Here is a 15,954-nt window from a genome sequence, read left to right as displayed (position 1 = left end):
CAACATTTAAAAAAAAAAACAAAAAAAGGCTTGGAGAACTTATGCTCCGGGGGCTAACATGTGCTTGTACCGGCTTCCCTTCGCTTCCCTCTGAAACCGGAAGTTATGTCCGGGGAGGGGGAGGGGGTAAGAAGGGAAGCCGGCACGCACATGTTAGAGCCCTGTTCGCGGGCTAAAGCGGGAGACAGGTCAGTGAAGCTTGCGATTTGCTCTTCTTGCTGCCAGGTCCTGCCTACTTTCTGTTTCCTCAAAGGCAGGACCCGTCAGCATTTTTCCCAAAATGTCGATCTTGGGCCGATCAGCCTTCCTCTTCCCGACCTCAATTGTGCCGTCGGAGAGGAAGTTCTGGCCAGCGGAACTTCTTCTCCGACGGCAAAATTGACGTCGGGGAGAGGAATGCTGGTGGGCCCGAAGCAAGGAGAGCTTGGCCGGCGGCGGGCGGCTTTGGGGGCCTGTTATCCGATGGCAGCGGCAGAAGCAGTGGCTTGTGGGTGGGCAGGGAGGGAGAAAGAGGGCAGGCAGGGAGACAGAAGGAAAGAAGAGAAACAGAAAAAAAGAATGGGGGCATGAAGAGAGAAAGAAAGAGAGGGCAAGGAGAGAAGAAGAAAACATTGGGGGGGGGAATGAGGTCAGGAAGAGAGGAAGCATACAGGCTAAAAGAAGGGAAGAAAGATTGGATGCACAGTCAGAAGAAGAAAGTGCAACCAGAGACTCATGAAATCACCAGACAAGGTAGAAAAAATGATTTTATTTTAAATTTAGTGATCAAAATGTGTCTGAATTTATATCTGCTCTCTATATTTTACAATATGGTCCCCTTTTACTAAACCGCAATAGAGGTTTTTAGCGCAGGGAGCCTATGAGCGTCGAGAGCAGCGCTGGGCATTCAGCGCAGCTCCCTGCGCTAAAAACTGCTATCGTGGTTTAGTAAAAAGGGAGGGGGTGGGTATTTGTCTATTTTTGTATGGTTGTTACTGAGGTGACAGTGCATAGAGTCATCTCCTTTGACCTCTTTGAAAAAACCCCAGAATAGGAATGATAATTAACAATTGTATGCGTACAGTGTGCGTTGTGTTTTTTTTTTAAATTTTATTGTTGGTAGATCATTTTGACTTGGTCATTTTAAAAGTAGCTCGCAAGCCCAAAAAGTGTGGGCACCCCTGGCCTACAGGATGTGCCTCTCTAATCTAATCTTCTATTTCTGCGTTGTACATACCTAAGCAGGCTCAAGGCGACTTACAAAGAGAAGTGAGAGAAAACAGAGAGAAGGGGAGGAGACATGGGGGAACATTTGGGCAGGGGAAGATCTGAGATGTTCAAGTGTCAGAGGTAGGTTTCAGTTTTTTCCAGAATGTGGTGTAGTTGTGTTCCGTTCTGGTCATTTCAGTGAGGTCATTCCAGGTTTTCACCCCTAGGAAGGTAAGCATGGAGTGAAAAATTTGCTTGTATTAGAGATTCTTTGTTGAAGGAAGGTTTAGTAGTATTTTGTTAAGGGTTCTGTGGGAGGTAGACCATGCCTTTGAGAAGAGCTGGATGAGTGGAGCTGCTGAGTTTCCGTGTATTATTTGGTATATGATGCATGAAGTTTTAAATTTTATTTGCGATGGAATAGATAACCAGTGTAGTTGCTTGATGAAGGCTGATATCGAGTCATATTTTTTCAGGTTGAAAATTAGTCTTACAACTGTGTTTTGTATGAGTTGCATTTTATGGATCAGTGCGGTGTTGATTCCCATGTAGGTAGAGTTACAGTAGTCCATTGGAAGTCGCTCGAAGGAAGGAAAGGTGACTAGTGGAGTCCCTCAGGGTTCGGTGCTGGGGCCAATCCTGTTCAATATGTATGTAAGTGACATTGCTGAAGGGTTAGAAGGAAAAGTGTGCCTTTTTGCAGATGATACCAAGATTTGTAACAGAGTAGACACCGAAGAGGGAGTGGAAAATATGAAAAAGGATCTGCAAAAGTTAGAGGAATGGTCTAATGCCTGGCAACTAAAATTCAATGCAAAGAAATGCAGAGTAATGCATTTGAGGATTAATAATAGGAAGGAACCGTATATGCTGGGAGGAGAGAAGCTGATATGCACGGACGGGGAGAGGGACCTTGGGGTGATAGTGTCCGAAGATCTAAAGGCGAAAAAATAGTGTGACAAGGCAGTGGCTGTTGCCAGAAGGATTCTGGGCTGTATAAAGAGAGGCGTAGTCAGTAGAAGGAAGAAGGTGTTGATGCCCCTGTACAGGTCATTGGTGAGGCCCCACTTGGAGTATTGTGTTCAGTTTTGGAGACCGTATCTGGCGAAAGACGTAAGAAGACTTGAGGCGGTCCAGAGGAGGGCGACGAAAATGATAGGAGGCTTGCGCCAGAAGACGTATGAGGAGAGACTGGAAGCCCTGAATATGTATACCCTAGAGGAAAGGAGAGACAGGGGAGATATAATTCAGACGTTCAAATACTTAAAGGGTATTAACGTAGAACAAAATCTTTTCCAGAGAAAGGAAAATGGTAAAACCAGAGGACATAATTTGAGGTTGAGGGGTGGTAGATTCAGGGGCAATGTTAGGAAATTCTACTTTACGGAGAGGGTGGTGGATGCCTGGAATGCGCTCCCGAGAGAGGTGGTGGAGAGTAAAACTGTGACTGAGTTCAAAGAAGCGTGGGATGAACACAGAAGATTTAGAATCAGAAAATAATATTAAAGATTGAACTAGGCCAGTTACTGGGCAGACTTGTACGGTCTGTGTCTGTGCATGGCCGTTTGGAGGAGGATGGGCAGGGGAGGGCTTCAATGGCTGGGAGGGTGTAGATGGGCTGGAGTAAGTCTTAACAGAGATTTCAGCAGTTGGAACCCAAGCACAGTACCGGGTAAAGCTTTGGATTCTTGCCCAGAAATAGCTAAGAAGAAAAAAAAATAAAATAAAATAATTTAAATTGAATCAGATTGGGCAGACTGGATGGACCATTCGGGTCTTTATCTGCCGTCATCTACTATGTTACTATGTTACTATGTCTGATGAGTCTCAGTTGCCTCATGGTGAAGAGGGACTTTTTCTGGATATTTAGAGATTTGAACTTACATGGTTAGCGTAGAATCAAGAATGCAGCCTAGTATTTTGGGTGTGGACCGATCGGAGAGTGATGCTGGTCAGTGCTCTCAGGCTTTGTGGAAGTATAAGATTTTGGTTTTGGTTTGGATTAGTTTTAGCTTATTGATCGTTGCCCAATTTTGGATTCTTTCAATATTGTTTGAGACTTTGTTGGTGACATCTGACTGGTTGTTGGTTGTGGGGATGAGGAGCAGAATGTCATCTGCATAAGACATTATGCTTTCATCATCAAATTCGATGTTTCTGAAAAGGTTAAACAGGATGGGGGAAAGTGGAGATCCTTGAGCACCCCATAGAAGGCCTTCCAGGGTTTGAAGATCTCTTTATTCTTTTTAACGATGTATTCTCTGTTTTGTAGGAAGTCAGAGAACCATTTTAGCACTGTTCCAGTAATACCAATTTCTGACAGTTTTGTTAATAGAAGGTGATGATCCAAATTGCAGGATCAAATTGCAGGAGTATTGCTTGATATCACGTACTGAGTAGTTTGGTTTTTGTAATTAAAGTGAGGATGAGAAGTTCAGTGCTGTGTTGTTGACGGAATCTGAATTGGGTTGGGTGGAGATATGAATGTTGCTCAATGTAAGTTGCAAGTTGTTTACTTACGTGTTTCTCGATGATTTTTTGTTAGAATATGTATGCCAGCAATAGGTCTGTAGTTGAAGGTCATGGAAAGATCTGCCTTTGGGGTTTTTGGTATGGGAGTAAGTGTTATTTTTCCCATTGTTTCTGGTAATTGGCCTTGGTTTAGGGAGGTATTGAGAAGGTTGGTGATCCAGATGATGATTTGCTCAGGCACAGTTGCAAGGAGGTAGGTGGGACAGTTGTCCAGGGGACTGTGACATGTAGATAGTTTGGATAATAGTTTTGTTGTGTCTGAGATGGACAGGCCAGCGAATGAACTCCAGATTTGGTCTGCTTTAGTGGGTTCTGTGGAATGCCATGGAGTGTCAAGAGAACGTTCCGTGATGGTCGCTTTGGCTACTTCGGATTGAACTGTCTTGATTTTATTTAGAAAGAAGTCTGCTAGTTCTTGTGCAGTGATTTTGTTAGGGTGACCTGTGGAACATAAGAATTGCTGCTGCTGGGGCAGACCAATGGTCCATCGTGCTCAGCAGTCCGCTCCCGCGGCAGCCCATAGGTCAAAGACCAGGGCCCTGAGTATATTTATGGCGTACTTTCTGATTCAGCAGGAACTTGTCTAACTTTGTCTTGAATCCCTGGAAGGTGTTTTCTCCTATAACAGCCTCTGGAAGAGCGTTCCAGTTTTCCACCACTCTCTAGGTGAAGAATTTCCTTAGTTTGTACGGAATCTATCCCCTTTCAGCTTTAGAGAGTGCCTTCTCGTTCTCCCTACTTTGGAGAGGGTGAACAACCTGTCTTTATCTGCTAAGTCTATTCCCTTCATTATCTTGAATGTTTCAATCATGTCCCCTCTGTCTCCTCTTTTCAAGGGAGAAGAGGCCCAGTTTCTCTAATCTCTCACTGTACAGCAGCGGTCTCAAATGCGCGGCCCATGGGCCACATGCAGCGCTCCAGGTGCTATTTTGCAGTCTGCGGTCTGGACACGATGATCAACTGCTCATTTGCTGCAGTCTATTGTTCCGGTCAAAGCTGCGGCCGGCGGCAGCTCCTCGCGCCATCCACACCAGCATTTTTCTTCCCCTTCCCTTCCTTGTGGAGCAGTAGCATGTCTGGCCGGCTGCCTAGCTGCAGTCAGTCGTTCCGTTTAAAGCCGTGGGTGGCGGCTTCTCGCGCTATCCACACCTGCGTCGGAAGCCTCTCTGACGTCACGACATCAGAGAGAAGGCTTCTGACGCAGGTGCGGGTTGCGCGAGGAGCCGCCACCCGCGGTTTTGAACGGAACGATTGACTGAGCAAGGGAGCCGGCCAGACATGCTGCTGCTCCACAAGGAAAGGAAGGGGAGGGGAAAGAGAGATGCTTCTGCTGCACAGGAAAGGGGGAAGGGAAATGCTGTTGCTGCTGTACCCAATTAGGGAAAGAGAAGGAAGGAAGGAGAAGGAAGACAAGGGAGAGGAACAAGAGATGCCAAGTCCATGAGAGGGAAAGGAAAGTAGATACTAGACCATGGGGGGAGGGGAGAGAAGGAGACAGATGCCAGCCCAGGGGAAAGGAAGGAAGAAGGGAGGGAGAGAAAGGAAGGAAAGAGTTGTCAGACCATGGAAATAGAGATGGAAGAAGAGAGAGATAGGAAGGGAAGGTAAGACAGGGAAACATAGATTTTGAAAAGAAAGCAGAAAAATTGAATATTAAGTTAATGCCAAAGATGGATGCAAGGCAGAAAGTGAAGACGGAGAGAAAAACAGTCAAAGGACAAGAAGGCCCTGGAAGCATAGTTAAAAGCACAGAAAAATAAAGTCACCAGTCAACAAAGGTAGGGAAAATGATTTTATTTTCAATATAGTGATTGAAATGTGTCAGTTTTGAGAAAGGAAAGATATTAAACTTTAAATGTGAGGGCTGCAGAAAAAATAGGGTACTTGGAGGGCCGCAGAAAAAATAGTTAATGTCTTATTAAAGAAATGACAATTTTGCATAAGGTAAAACTCTTTATAGACAGGGAGAGAAGGGGAGGAGATATTGGGGGAACATTTGGGCAGGGGAAGATCTGAGAAGTTCAAGTGTCAAAGAGGTAGGTTTTCAGTTTTTCCCAGAATATGGTGTAGTTGGGTTCCGTTCTGGTCGTTTCAGTGAGGAGTAAATTTTTTGTGTCTAATGTTTTGGTGCCTAGTTTGGAGGCGTAATAGTTTTTCTTGGCCTCCGATATGTTGAGTTTGTATTTATTTATTGCTTTGTGCCAAAGTGTTCTATGTTCTTGCATTCCGTTCTTTCTCCATTTCCTTTCTGATCGTCTACATAGTTGTTTGTCGGCTCTCAGTGATTCAGTAAACCAGGGGGAAGTTTGATGTTGCTTTGTTTTTCAGGAGTGGAAGGGGGGGTGAGGGTGTCCAGTGTGTTGATTATTGTATGATTCCAGCTTGCTAGTATTGATGCAGTGCAGTGAGAAGGGGGGATTAGGGAGTGCGTTACTATGTTCTAGAATAGGTTTGGTTGTGTCCTTCCTCGTACTAATTTCTCTTCTTTGGTGGCTTTGTCACTTCGGTTCTCCGTTGAAAGGTTTAGGTGAAAGTTTAGGAGGTAATGGTCCGTCCATGGTACAGGGGTCAATTTTATATCAGTAGTGAGATTGGTGGGAGTGGTTGCAAGTATATCTAGGATGTGTCCTTTTTTGTGCGTGAGTTCCCCAGGGACTTGTAGTGAGAGGCACGTCCTGTAGGAAGTCAGCTAGCGCATATGACTCTCCTGGCCGGTATCTCTCCTCTTCCCACACCTCCCGGATTCCTCTACCGAAGCAGGTCATGACCAGATGGGCCTCCACGCACTTCCAGGTGCCTTCCGGCTGGGGCACTGGATTTAGGGTGCTACGGTCGGAAAGTTCGCAAGACATTGACCTAGACACTCTTGAGGCCAATGCCTCCAAATGAATTGAAAGGGGTTCTTATGCAGGATTCTGAATGTTTGAACCAGAATATTTAAGGACTGCATGCAGAGGTAGCTCAGCTTTGGGAGCACCACCATTTTTATGTTGGCTATTCTACCCAGCCAGGACAAGAGTGTCTTTCACATGCTTGCATGTCTTGGTCTAACCTATGGAACGATGTTGCCTGTTTAAAAGCATACAGTCTCAGATTATCAGTCGCTATCTGTATCTACCTTGTGCTATCCTTTGCCCATCGAAAAATACTGCATGTTGATCTGGGAAATACTAAATATCTGACCCATATTGGCTTTAAATTTATGTGTTTTTTAAACTCCTTCAATTACTGGATAATAACAGCAGTGTCAGAAAAGGGTGCTTCTCCCTGCAAAGAAGTCATGCGCAAAAGCAATATTTTATACTATAGCCACTGAAAGCCCTCTATCTCAATTTGCTTTTTAATTTTTACCCCAACCCTATGTTCCGTCCTTTTTCCTGTATTTTGGAATCTTTATTTTATTGTAATTTATTTTTTTCCTTGTGTTTAATATTTATACGTAATGTATGTAATTGACTTGTTTTATAAGGTACGTATTTTGTTTTCCCTCCCCTTTTTAATATATATTTTATTGTAAACCGCTTAGATTTTAACTTTGGGTTTATATTTGCGGTATATCAAATAAATTAAATTTAATTCTTGCCTCCTAAAAGTTCTTTGCTTATAGGTATAAAATATCAGGGAGAATGGACAACCCTGCCCTAGTGGAAAGAGCTTTACACATCCCACTTGATTTTTTTTTTTTTTTTTTAAATAATGCTTTCAGTCACTTTAAGGTCTGTTCCAAATCCCATTCTCTGAAATGTGCCCAAAAAGAAAGCCTCACTCCATCCAGTTGACTGCCTGTACCTATTGGCAATAATGTCCCATTCTTATTCCATCGGATCAGATCTAGTACCTTTCTTGCATTATCCATCATCTGGGAGTCCAGGATGAAACCAGATTGATTCATAAAAGTCCATCTTCCTATGATGATCAGTATCTCTGCTAAAATCATGAATAGAAGCTAAACATCTAAATTTGAGTGAAATCAGGCAGTAGGAACTATTGGGCTGGACCCTTTCCTTCCTTATGTACTCATATTACAGAAACATCTGCCATTTTCATATCTCCCACTTGATCCTTCCCTCACAACACTGTGTTAAATACTAGCTGCTTGCTAAAGAACCCACAGAGGCCTTTTAAAACCTAATTGTGAAGCCATCCAGGCCAAGTGCCTTATTCAGGGATTTGATAGGCAGTTGGAACCCAAGCACAGTACCGGGTAAAGCTTTGGATTCTTGCCCAGAAATAACTAAGAAGAAAAAATTTAAAAATTTAAATTGAATCAGGTTGGGCAGACTGGATGGACCATTCGGGTCTTTATCTGCCGTCATCTACTATGTTACTATGTTTTATATGTCACACTTTTGCTGCTGATCATATGAGTCTTCAGCAGGATCCCCTCAAGATAATTCTGAATTTCCTCTTCTGTCCGAAACCTCTTCATTCATACAGAGTACAGTGGAACCTCGGTGTGCAAGTAACCCAGTTTGCAAGTGTTTTGCAAGATGAGCAAAACACTCAGTAAACTTTTGCCTCACAAACCGAGCATGTTCCGATATGCGAGAACATCCCCCCCCCCCCGCTCTAACCGGCATTGCACCCCCCGAACCGGCATCGCAAACCCCCCCCCCCCCCGGCGAAAGCCCCCCCCCCTGCAAGAACCGCATCGCACCCCCGTGCTGAAAGCGGCATCTGCCCGCCCTTCCTCTCAAACACGCTCCTTACCCCTTCTGCTGGTTGTGTGAGAACGAGAGCCAGAAGGCCTTGAGCATGCACAGATGCTCAAGGCCCGGCCCAGGCAAGAGGCGGGAGCTTGCTTTCACTCTCACAACCAGCAGAAGGGCTAAGGAGTGTGTTTGAGAGGAAGGGCGGGCGGATGCCACTTTCAGCACGGGGGTGCGGTGCGGTTCTCGCGGGGGGGGGGCGTTCGTGGGGGGGAGTTGCGATGCCGGTTCGAGCGGGGGGAGGGGGTGATGGAGCAGCGCTGGTAGCCTCGGGTGGGGGGTTTGGTGGAACGAATCAAAGCGATTTTCCATTCATTCCTATGGGGAAACTCGCTTTGATATACGAGTAACTTGATTTGCGAGCATGCTTCTGGAACAAATTATGCTCATAAACCAAGGTTCCACTGTATTTATAAGATTGTGTGAGTTGATTATATCTCCGAAGGATCAAACAGCTCACACCCCTTATCCTTAATACTGTATTTTTTAAATGCTCCCTTTCTTCCACTGTGCTTTGAGTGCGAGCTCTGCTCAAAAGATATCTGCCTTACTTTTATCATAGCATAATCTATATTGTCTATTATTAAAGCTGTTAACTTTCCTCTGGTCATCTTGAGCTGCTTTTAATTTTCTCTGAAGGTTAGCTTATCCTGCCTTTTTCAAGCAGCTCCTTCTGTACCTTAAGCTCTTCTGGGATGCTAGCATCAGCCCCTTTCCACAGGGGTTTACCTTAAAGCTATCCTGCTCCATTGCAGAGTTTACCTCTCCTGTTTTTGTACATCCATTGAACTATATATAGTGATGGGTGGTTTAGTTTTAACTTATCTTCTAGGAAACAGTCAATTTCTAGGACCTCAGTCCAGCCAGCCTGCACTTAATTTGACTACCATCTACACAAGATGAAAATTTTAATTCCTTCCTTTCTTCTTCTGCTACCAAAGCCTTATCTGTCAATAATAAGCCAATAAGTGAATAAGACCCATAGAGGTGGGGGAAAACACATACCGTATATAAGTTGAGATACACCCCACCACCCAAAAAAAAGGAGGGAAAAAAGTTGACTCAAATATAAGCTGGGGGGGGGTTAATATTCATGAGCCCTGCCAGGCTTTACACCGTCCGACCTCCCTAACCTGTCCCCCCCTCCTCTCCTGATATCCTGCAGGCCTCCAGCGAGCCTGCCCTATGACCTTGGGGTCCAGTGGTAGACCAGGATAGGAGCGATCCCTCTTGTCCCGGCCAACTTGACAAATTTTTTTTTTTTACCTCCCTCCTCCCCTCAAAGTACCTTTTTGAATCCCCCAATGTACCTTTTTGAGTCCAGCGGTGTACCAGGCAGGAGCGCGCTTTCTGTGCTCCTTCCCTGAATGGCTGCTTCGAGTTCTCGCAGCCCAGCAGTGTACTGGGCATGAGCAAACTTTTTGCACTTCCCGGCCCTGAGCCATTCCCTGAATGGCTGCTGCCAGTTCTCATGAGTCCCATGAGAACTGGTGGCAGCCATTCAGCGAGCGGCTCAGCACCAGGCAGGAGCACAAAAAGCTCACTCCTGCCCGGTACAGTGCTGGAACGCAAGAACTTGCAGCAGCTATTCAGAGGGGCTCAGCATGGGGCAGGAGCACAGAAAGCTTGCTCCTGCCCAGTACACCGCTGGTCTACCAGGGATTCAAAAAAGGTACATGGGGGGGAGTAGGAGGGAGGGAGGTAAAAAAAAATTGCTGTGAAAAACAACCCAAATGCCCTTCAGTTTTCACTATTTCCTTAAGATTACTTGGGCCAAGTCAGCAGAACTTTTCTCTTTGCAAGATTTTTGGAGTTTGGTAACTAAGATTTAATGCTAAAAAATAAAGCAGGGTCATACATTTGGACTGCAAAAATACAAGGGAACAGTACAGATCTTTTGTGGCATGAGAGGAATGGGACTTGGGTATGAAGTGATCTTAACGTGGCCAAACAGATGGAAATGGTGACGGTAAAAGCTAGAAGAATGTTTGGATGCATAGGGAGAGAAATGGCAAGTAGAAAAAAAGATTATGCCCCTGTATAAGACTTTGGTGAGAGACCTCCTGTAGAATATTGTTTACAATTCTGGAGTCTGCACCTTCAAAAAGATCTAGATAGGATGGCGTGGAGTTGGTCCAGAAGACAGCTACTATAATAGTTAATGGTCTTCATCATTAAGTGAATGAAGGAAGACAGGCTTAAAGATCTTAATATGTATTTTGGAAGAAAATCAGGAGATAGGATAAAGGTGTTGAAATACTTATATATGCAAACTCTTTAAGAGCAACGGAGAGTCTCTAAAATGCAAACCTGTACTCATCTCTTTTTGTTGAGGATCCTCAGATTGCCATTAGAGTGAATATCTCTTAACTTGGCACCATTCTTCATTGGTCCTCTTATCTTTTGAAGTATTTTTATTATGTTATTTTGTGTTACATATTCATCTTATAGTGAGTGGTCTAATTAACTTAGCTTATGTTGAAGGAACAACCCCTCCCAACGCAATCACGTTTCAACTTCTTCTTCGGGGTGGGGGTGACTATTGTCTCAAAGCAATCGGTGTTAAGCCTATCTGCTCATGATTAAGAAGGCTGCCGTGTTTATAGCATAAAGGTATAGGAGACAAGTCTCATTCAATTGAAAGGAATCTCTGGAATGTTGGGGCATAGGATGAAGATGGTGAAAGGAAATAGAGAATGACACGGTGACAAAATTCGTCACTATTCCCGTCCCCGCGGATAACCGCGGGAAATAATCCCATGTCATTTTCTAGTGTCTATTTCAACCTCAGTCCTTCTACACCAGTATTCTTCAAAGCAAGACTCAAAAGGTGAGGAACTACTCCATCATGGAAAGGGTGGTAAATTATGGAGGTGGCTATGAAAACAGTATATGATTTTGAAAAAGCTTGGATGTTAATTTTAGGAGATAATAGTATACTATTTAGAGCAGGGGTCCCCAAAGTCCCTCCTTGAGGGCCGAATCCAGTCGGGTTGTCAGAATTTCCCCAATGAATATGCATTGAAAGCAGTGCATGCACATAGATCTCATGCATATTCATCAGAGAAATCCTGAAAACCTGACTGGATTCGGCCCTCAAGGAAGGACTTTGGGGATCCCTGATTTAGAGTGTCGTCCCCCACCCAAACCCCCCCAAACTGGTCAGGTATATGACTAGTGCCACTTTTCCAATGAGGTTCCATTGCCTGCTGCTGCTGGTCAACTTGAGATGTCACACCAAGTGTAAAAAGAAATAGCTGCCGGTACTTGGTTGTACTGTCTGAAGCTGGACTGTCCTTGCTGGTATTATCTTCTTGTTGTAACTTATATTTCAGGTAGAGGCACAGCTACGTTTGATGGAACAGCCATAGCCAGTGCAGTGGTTAAAGAACTTTCTGAAAATACAAGGTGTCGCACACTGTTTTCCACTCACTACCATTCCTTGGTTGAGGACTACGCACACAGCCCTGCAGTACGATTGGGCCATATGGTATGTGTAAATACTCTACTTCAACATTAGATCTTCATCTAAAGCACACGATTATTCTTATACAGTTCAGCATTTTCTATCTGGTATAAGAACAATGCTCTACAGACATTGCTTAAAAGGAACTTAGCTAAAATTGATAGGGTTGTTTTTTTTTTTTCTGCTTGTGTGATGCACATATTGCAAAATAGAACATGCAGCCAGTTGCAGGGTCTTGTAATTTGGTTGGGGTACAATCTCCAATTCCATATGAGATTCTTTACAACTCTGGCCTAAATGTCAGCATGGCTCTAGCATTTCTGTATTCACTGTGACTTTCTTCTGTTTGTCTAATCAAAACACCGAACTTTATCATCTCTTCAGAGTAGTCTAAACAGGTGGGGGATATATTCTCTTGCCAGCAGGTGGAACCTGTATATACAGTAGTATCCTGTGTTCAGTTAATTTTCTGCTCTTTCTCCTACGCAAGTTGGTCAGTTAAGAAAGGCAGACAATTAACTTGTACTGAGGATTTATTCTGATTATTATTTCTGTGGTTTGGGAGGTCTTAGGTCCTCCCCCCCCCTCTCATTTCCTTTAGAAGTCTCTACCTATGCCTGATTCTGGGCGGGAGCCCTTAACAGTGTTTCACCAACAGACTGGATGAAAAAGAGCATGTTGGGTTTATATTGAGTCAGCAGGGTCTTTGGGAACCTCAGGAAGGTTTTGTTTAGATCCATGAGAGAGGAGGGATTTGTGAGGGAACTTTACATCAGGTCCTATCCTCTTAATAATAAATAATAATAATAACTTTATTTTTCTATACCGCCATAGTCAGATGACTTCTAGGCGGTTCACATCGAAAGAAGGCTGGACATTCAGCAAATTACAAATGTGTGAGGGGAATGTTGCAGAAGAAAGGGGGGGAGGGAATGTAAGCAGGGTTGAGAGGGGGTTGGGATTGCCGAGAGATTGTTTCGGGTTTGTAGAGGAAAAAAGCGTAGAGCGAAGGTCGGTCTGTTTAGGTAATGAATTTGTCAAACAGAGTTGGTTTTGATAGATTTTCGGAATGCATTGTAGGTCTGTCTGGTTTTATTTATGTAGTTTCCCAGCCAAGATTGTTGTCTGTTAGCTTGAAACATGAAGGTTCTGTTAAGGAAGGATTTGTATTTGCAGCCAGTGATTTTAGAATAGGCGAAGATGTTTTTGTTTCTGGTTGTTCGTGTGGGGTTGTGTAGAGTGAAGTGTGTTTGCTAGGCCTCAGATTTGTTTGAAGCAGATCCCTGACTTGAGCTGGGTGGAACAGTAACTCATACAGAGAAGTAGAAAAACACCATGGAACCTGGCACAAAGATTTAGTAGCAGATAGGGTTAGAGCATTCTGATCATGGATCTAATGGTTGCATACAAATATGCAAAACTTCTCAGGTTCTGCAGCTGCAGGAAGCATATATGTTCTGGCTCAAGTGGCCAACGTATGGGACTGTTAAATTTTTCCACCATGATGCCTAGTAGGCAGGGCCAGATGTAGGGTGCCAAGTTGACTGAGATGACCATGATATGGAGATTTTTAGTCGTTGCTGGTAAATCGGCATCTTCCTTTCTCTACAGCAAGGGAATTCTGTTGGAGCAAGTCCCAGTTCCAATATAGAAGCATGGTTCTTGAAAGGGCTAGATTTCAGAAATTAGGATAGTCAAGTCATAGCCACCCTGCTTTCCAGGAGGTCTTTCCACCTCCTTGGCTTTATATAAGAATCTGAAGAATATTGGAAGGCTGATATTTAGATCGCCCAAGTATCTCCATTGAGGGTATCTGTCAAATGTTTTGGACTTCTTGCAGAATGGTTGAACAAAAGGCTGGCTTTAGCATCACTAAATGTTCAGTTAGCAGTGATTACATGATAAAGACCTCATCCAAGAATGAACTCTGGTACACACTTGGATGTTTTGCATTTCCTTAAAATGCTAAGTTGATTAGACCCCCCCCCCCCCATCCAGTAGTACCTTCCTGGGATCTCAATTTGGTGTTGAGCTCCTTTTAAATGTATCAAGTTTCCTTAAGGAAAAAGTGATTCTCTAAATTGTTCCATATTTTTTCTACCTCAGGTGATATCTCCCTTTCATCTCATTCAGTTTCTTTACCTATTTTCCATGACTTCTGGTCATAGATATTAGTTAGATGTGTTGCATGGTTACTGGTCTTAGAGAGGTTTAAGAGCCTGACAGGTTATTTGTGGTGCCAGAATATCTGCCCCATTAGAACCCCACCACCACCAAAAACAGCAAGAGGAATGCCCACTTCCACGCCAGGCCCCCCAAACATTTCCTACTCCCCCTTCACCACCTTTTTAAAGAAGTTGAAGCAGGAGGGCTTAGTCTGTCCTGCTCTTAGGCCTGCCAGTTCAAAATGGCAGGCCTTTCCCTTAGATCATGCCCGCTGTATCCCAGGATACAAGGGGAGGAGTCTAAGGTCCTGATTTGCTTAACTGAGCCATCTGGGCATCTGCTTAACTTTTTCAGCGAATTTAATAGTCCACAGGTATTTTCCAAGTGTTACAGTCAGCAGTGTATCTGACACTGAGAAATAAACTAAGGCTTTCTCATTTTTTGGATATTGAAGTTCATATGAGATGAACTGTTGACTACACAATGTGAAAAAGATGTGTGGACTATTGAATTTTAAATTTGTTGAGTTAGAAGCTGACCTTTTTTTTTTTTCACTTTTTGGACATTAAGGTTTATTATATAAGTTAGACAAATGAAAAAATGGAAAAAAAAATTAAAATGGGGAGTTTTTTGTGCCTGGAAGAAAGAGTGTGGCATTATTGATATTTAGTGGTTGTTTGTGGAATTGGTTTTTTCCACTGTCTTGCTATATTTTGGAATACTAAAAACCTGGCCACTCAATCTGTGTTTCCATACCCAAACTTGTGCCTGCTGAATGACTTTAAAATTCTGAAACAACTGGTTTCCAAAGAGTTTAAGCCTGTTACTATTCTCACTCTTGTAAGGCGCAACTTATGTAGAATTTAATTAAACCTTGTTTGCTGTTCAAGCCAGAAAGGAGCTGCACTTTCTTCATTATGATATTTTTATTTATCCTAGGCCTGCATGGTTGAAAATGAGTGTGAAGATCCAAGTCAGGAAACTATTACCTTTCTGTATAAGTTTATCAAAGGTACATGCCCGAAAAGCTATGGCTTTAATGCAGCCAGGCTTGCAAACATTCCTGAAGATGTCATTCAGAATGGTCACAAGAAAGCTAGGGAATTTGAGAAGATCACTCTGTCCCTGAGAATATTTAGGTAAGTGCTCCTATCCACCTTCCTTTTCAACTGAGAATACTGCTCGCTGGTTTTTGGCAGCTGGTGAACAAATGATTCACTATGTTTATGTATTCATTACATTACATTACATTAGGGATTTCTATTCCGCCATTACACTGCAGTTACTAGTCTGACTTAATACAGATATGACTAGTTAGAGAGGTGACCAGAGAGGTAAATCAAGGGGTGGGGGGGGGCGCTAGTTACTTTAGGGCCCCTACCAAGGGCACTCTGTTATCTGACTGGGTTAGGAACTGGTTGAGGGGGAGCAACAGAGTAGTGGTAAATGAAGCTCACTTAGATGAAAAAGAGATTAGTGGTGTGCCAAAATGTTCAGTTCTTGGGCTGGTTCTTTAACATTTAGTTAGTTAGTTATATAGCCCATCCTCTCCAGGAGCCCAGAAGTATTTCAGACAGCTAACAAGGCTACAGTTGACAGGTGAGACCTCATTTAGAATGCGGTATACAAAGCTGGAGATCACACATTCAAAAAGGTATAAACAGGATAAAGTTGGGCAAGAGGAAGGCTACTCAAATGGTCAGTGGTCATCAGCATGTATGGGGATAGACCTAAAGATGTCACTAATGCATACTTTGGAAGACAGGCAGGCAATGTTTAATAAGTGTGTGCAATAATTGCACATGTGTCTCTAAATTGAAAGGAAACTGGACTACTAAGGGGGACAGACCCAGAAGTAATCTGAGCAAATACTACTTTACAGAAAGGGTAGTG

At 43.6% G+C, this 15,954-nt stretch overlaps 1 protein-coding gene across 2 annotated transcripts in view; it reads left to right on the top strand.

The window, feature by feature from the left end:
• MSH6 (mutS homolog 6) overlaps positions 1-15,954 on the top strand; it is a 78,919-nt gene that overhangs the window by 61,682 nt on the left and 1,283 nt on the right. For both annotated transcript variants that reach the window (XM_033940000.1, XM_033939999.1), the window contains 2 exons: positions 11,765-11,919; positions 15,001-15,200. In XM_033940000.1, the coding sequence (XP_033795891.1) occupies positions 11,765-11,919; positions 15,001-15,200 (355 nt within the window). The remainder of the gene's footprint in view (positions 1-11,764; positions 11,920-15,000; positions 15,201-15,954) is intronic.

Source organism: Geotrypetes seraphini, chromosome 3 (assembly GCF_902459505.1).
Source record: "Geotrypetes seraphini chromosome 3, aGeoSer1.1, whole genome shotgun sequence".
NCBI lineage: Eukaryota > Metazoa > Chordata > Amphibia > Gymnophiona > Dermophiidae > Geotrypetes > Geotrypetes seraphini.
The sequence above is the reverse complement of the archived record's forward strand: the minus strand, read 5'-3'. Positions and strand labels throughout refer to the sequence as shown.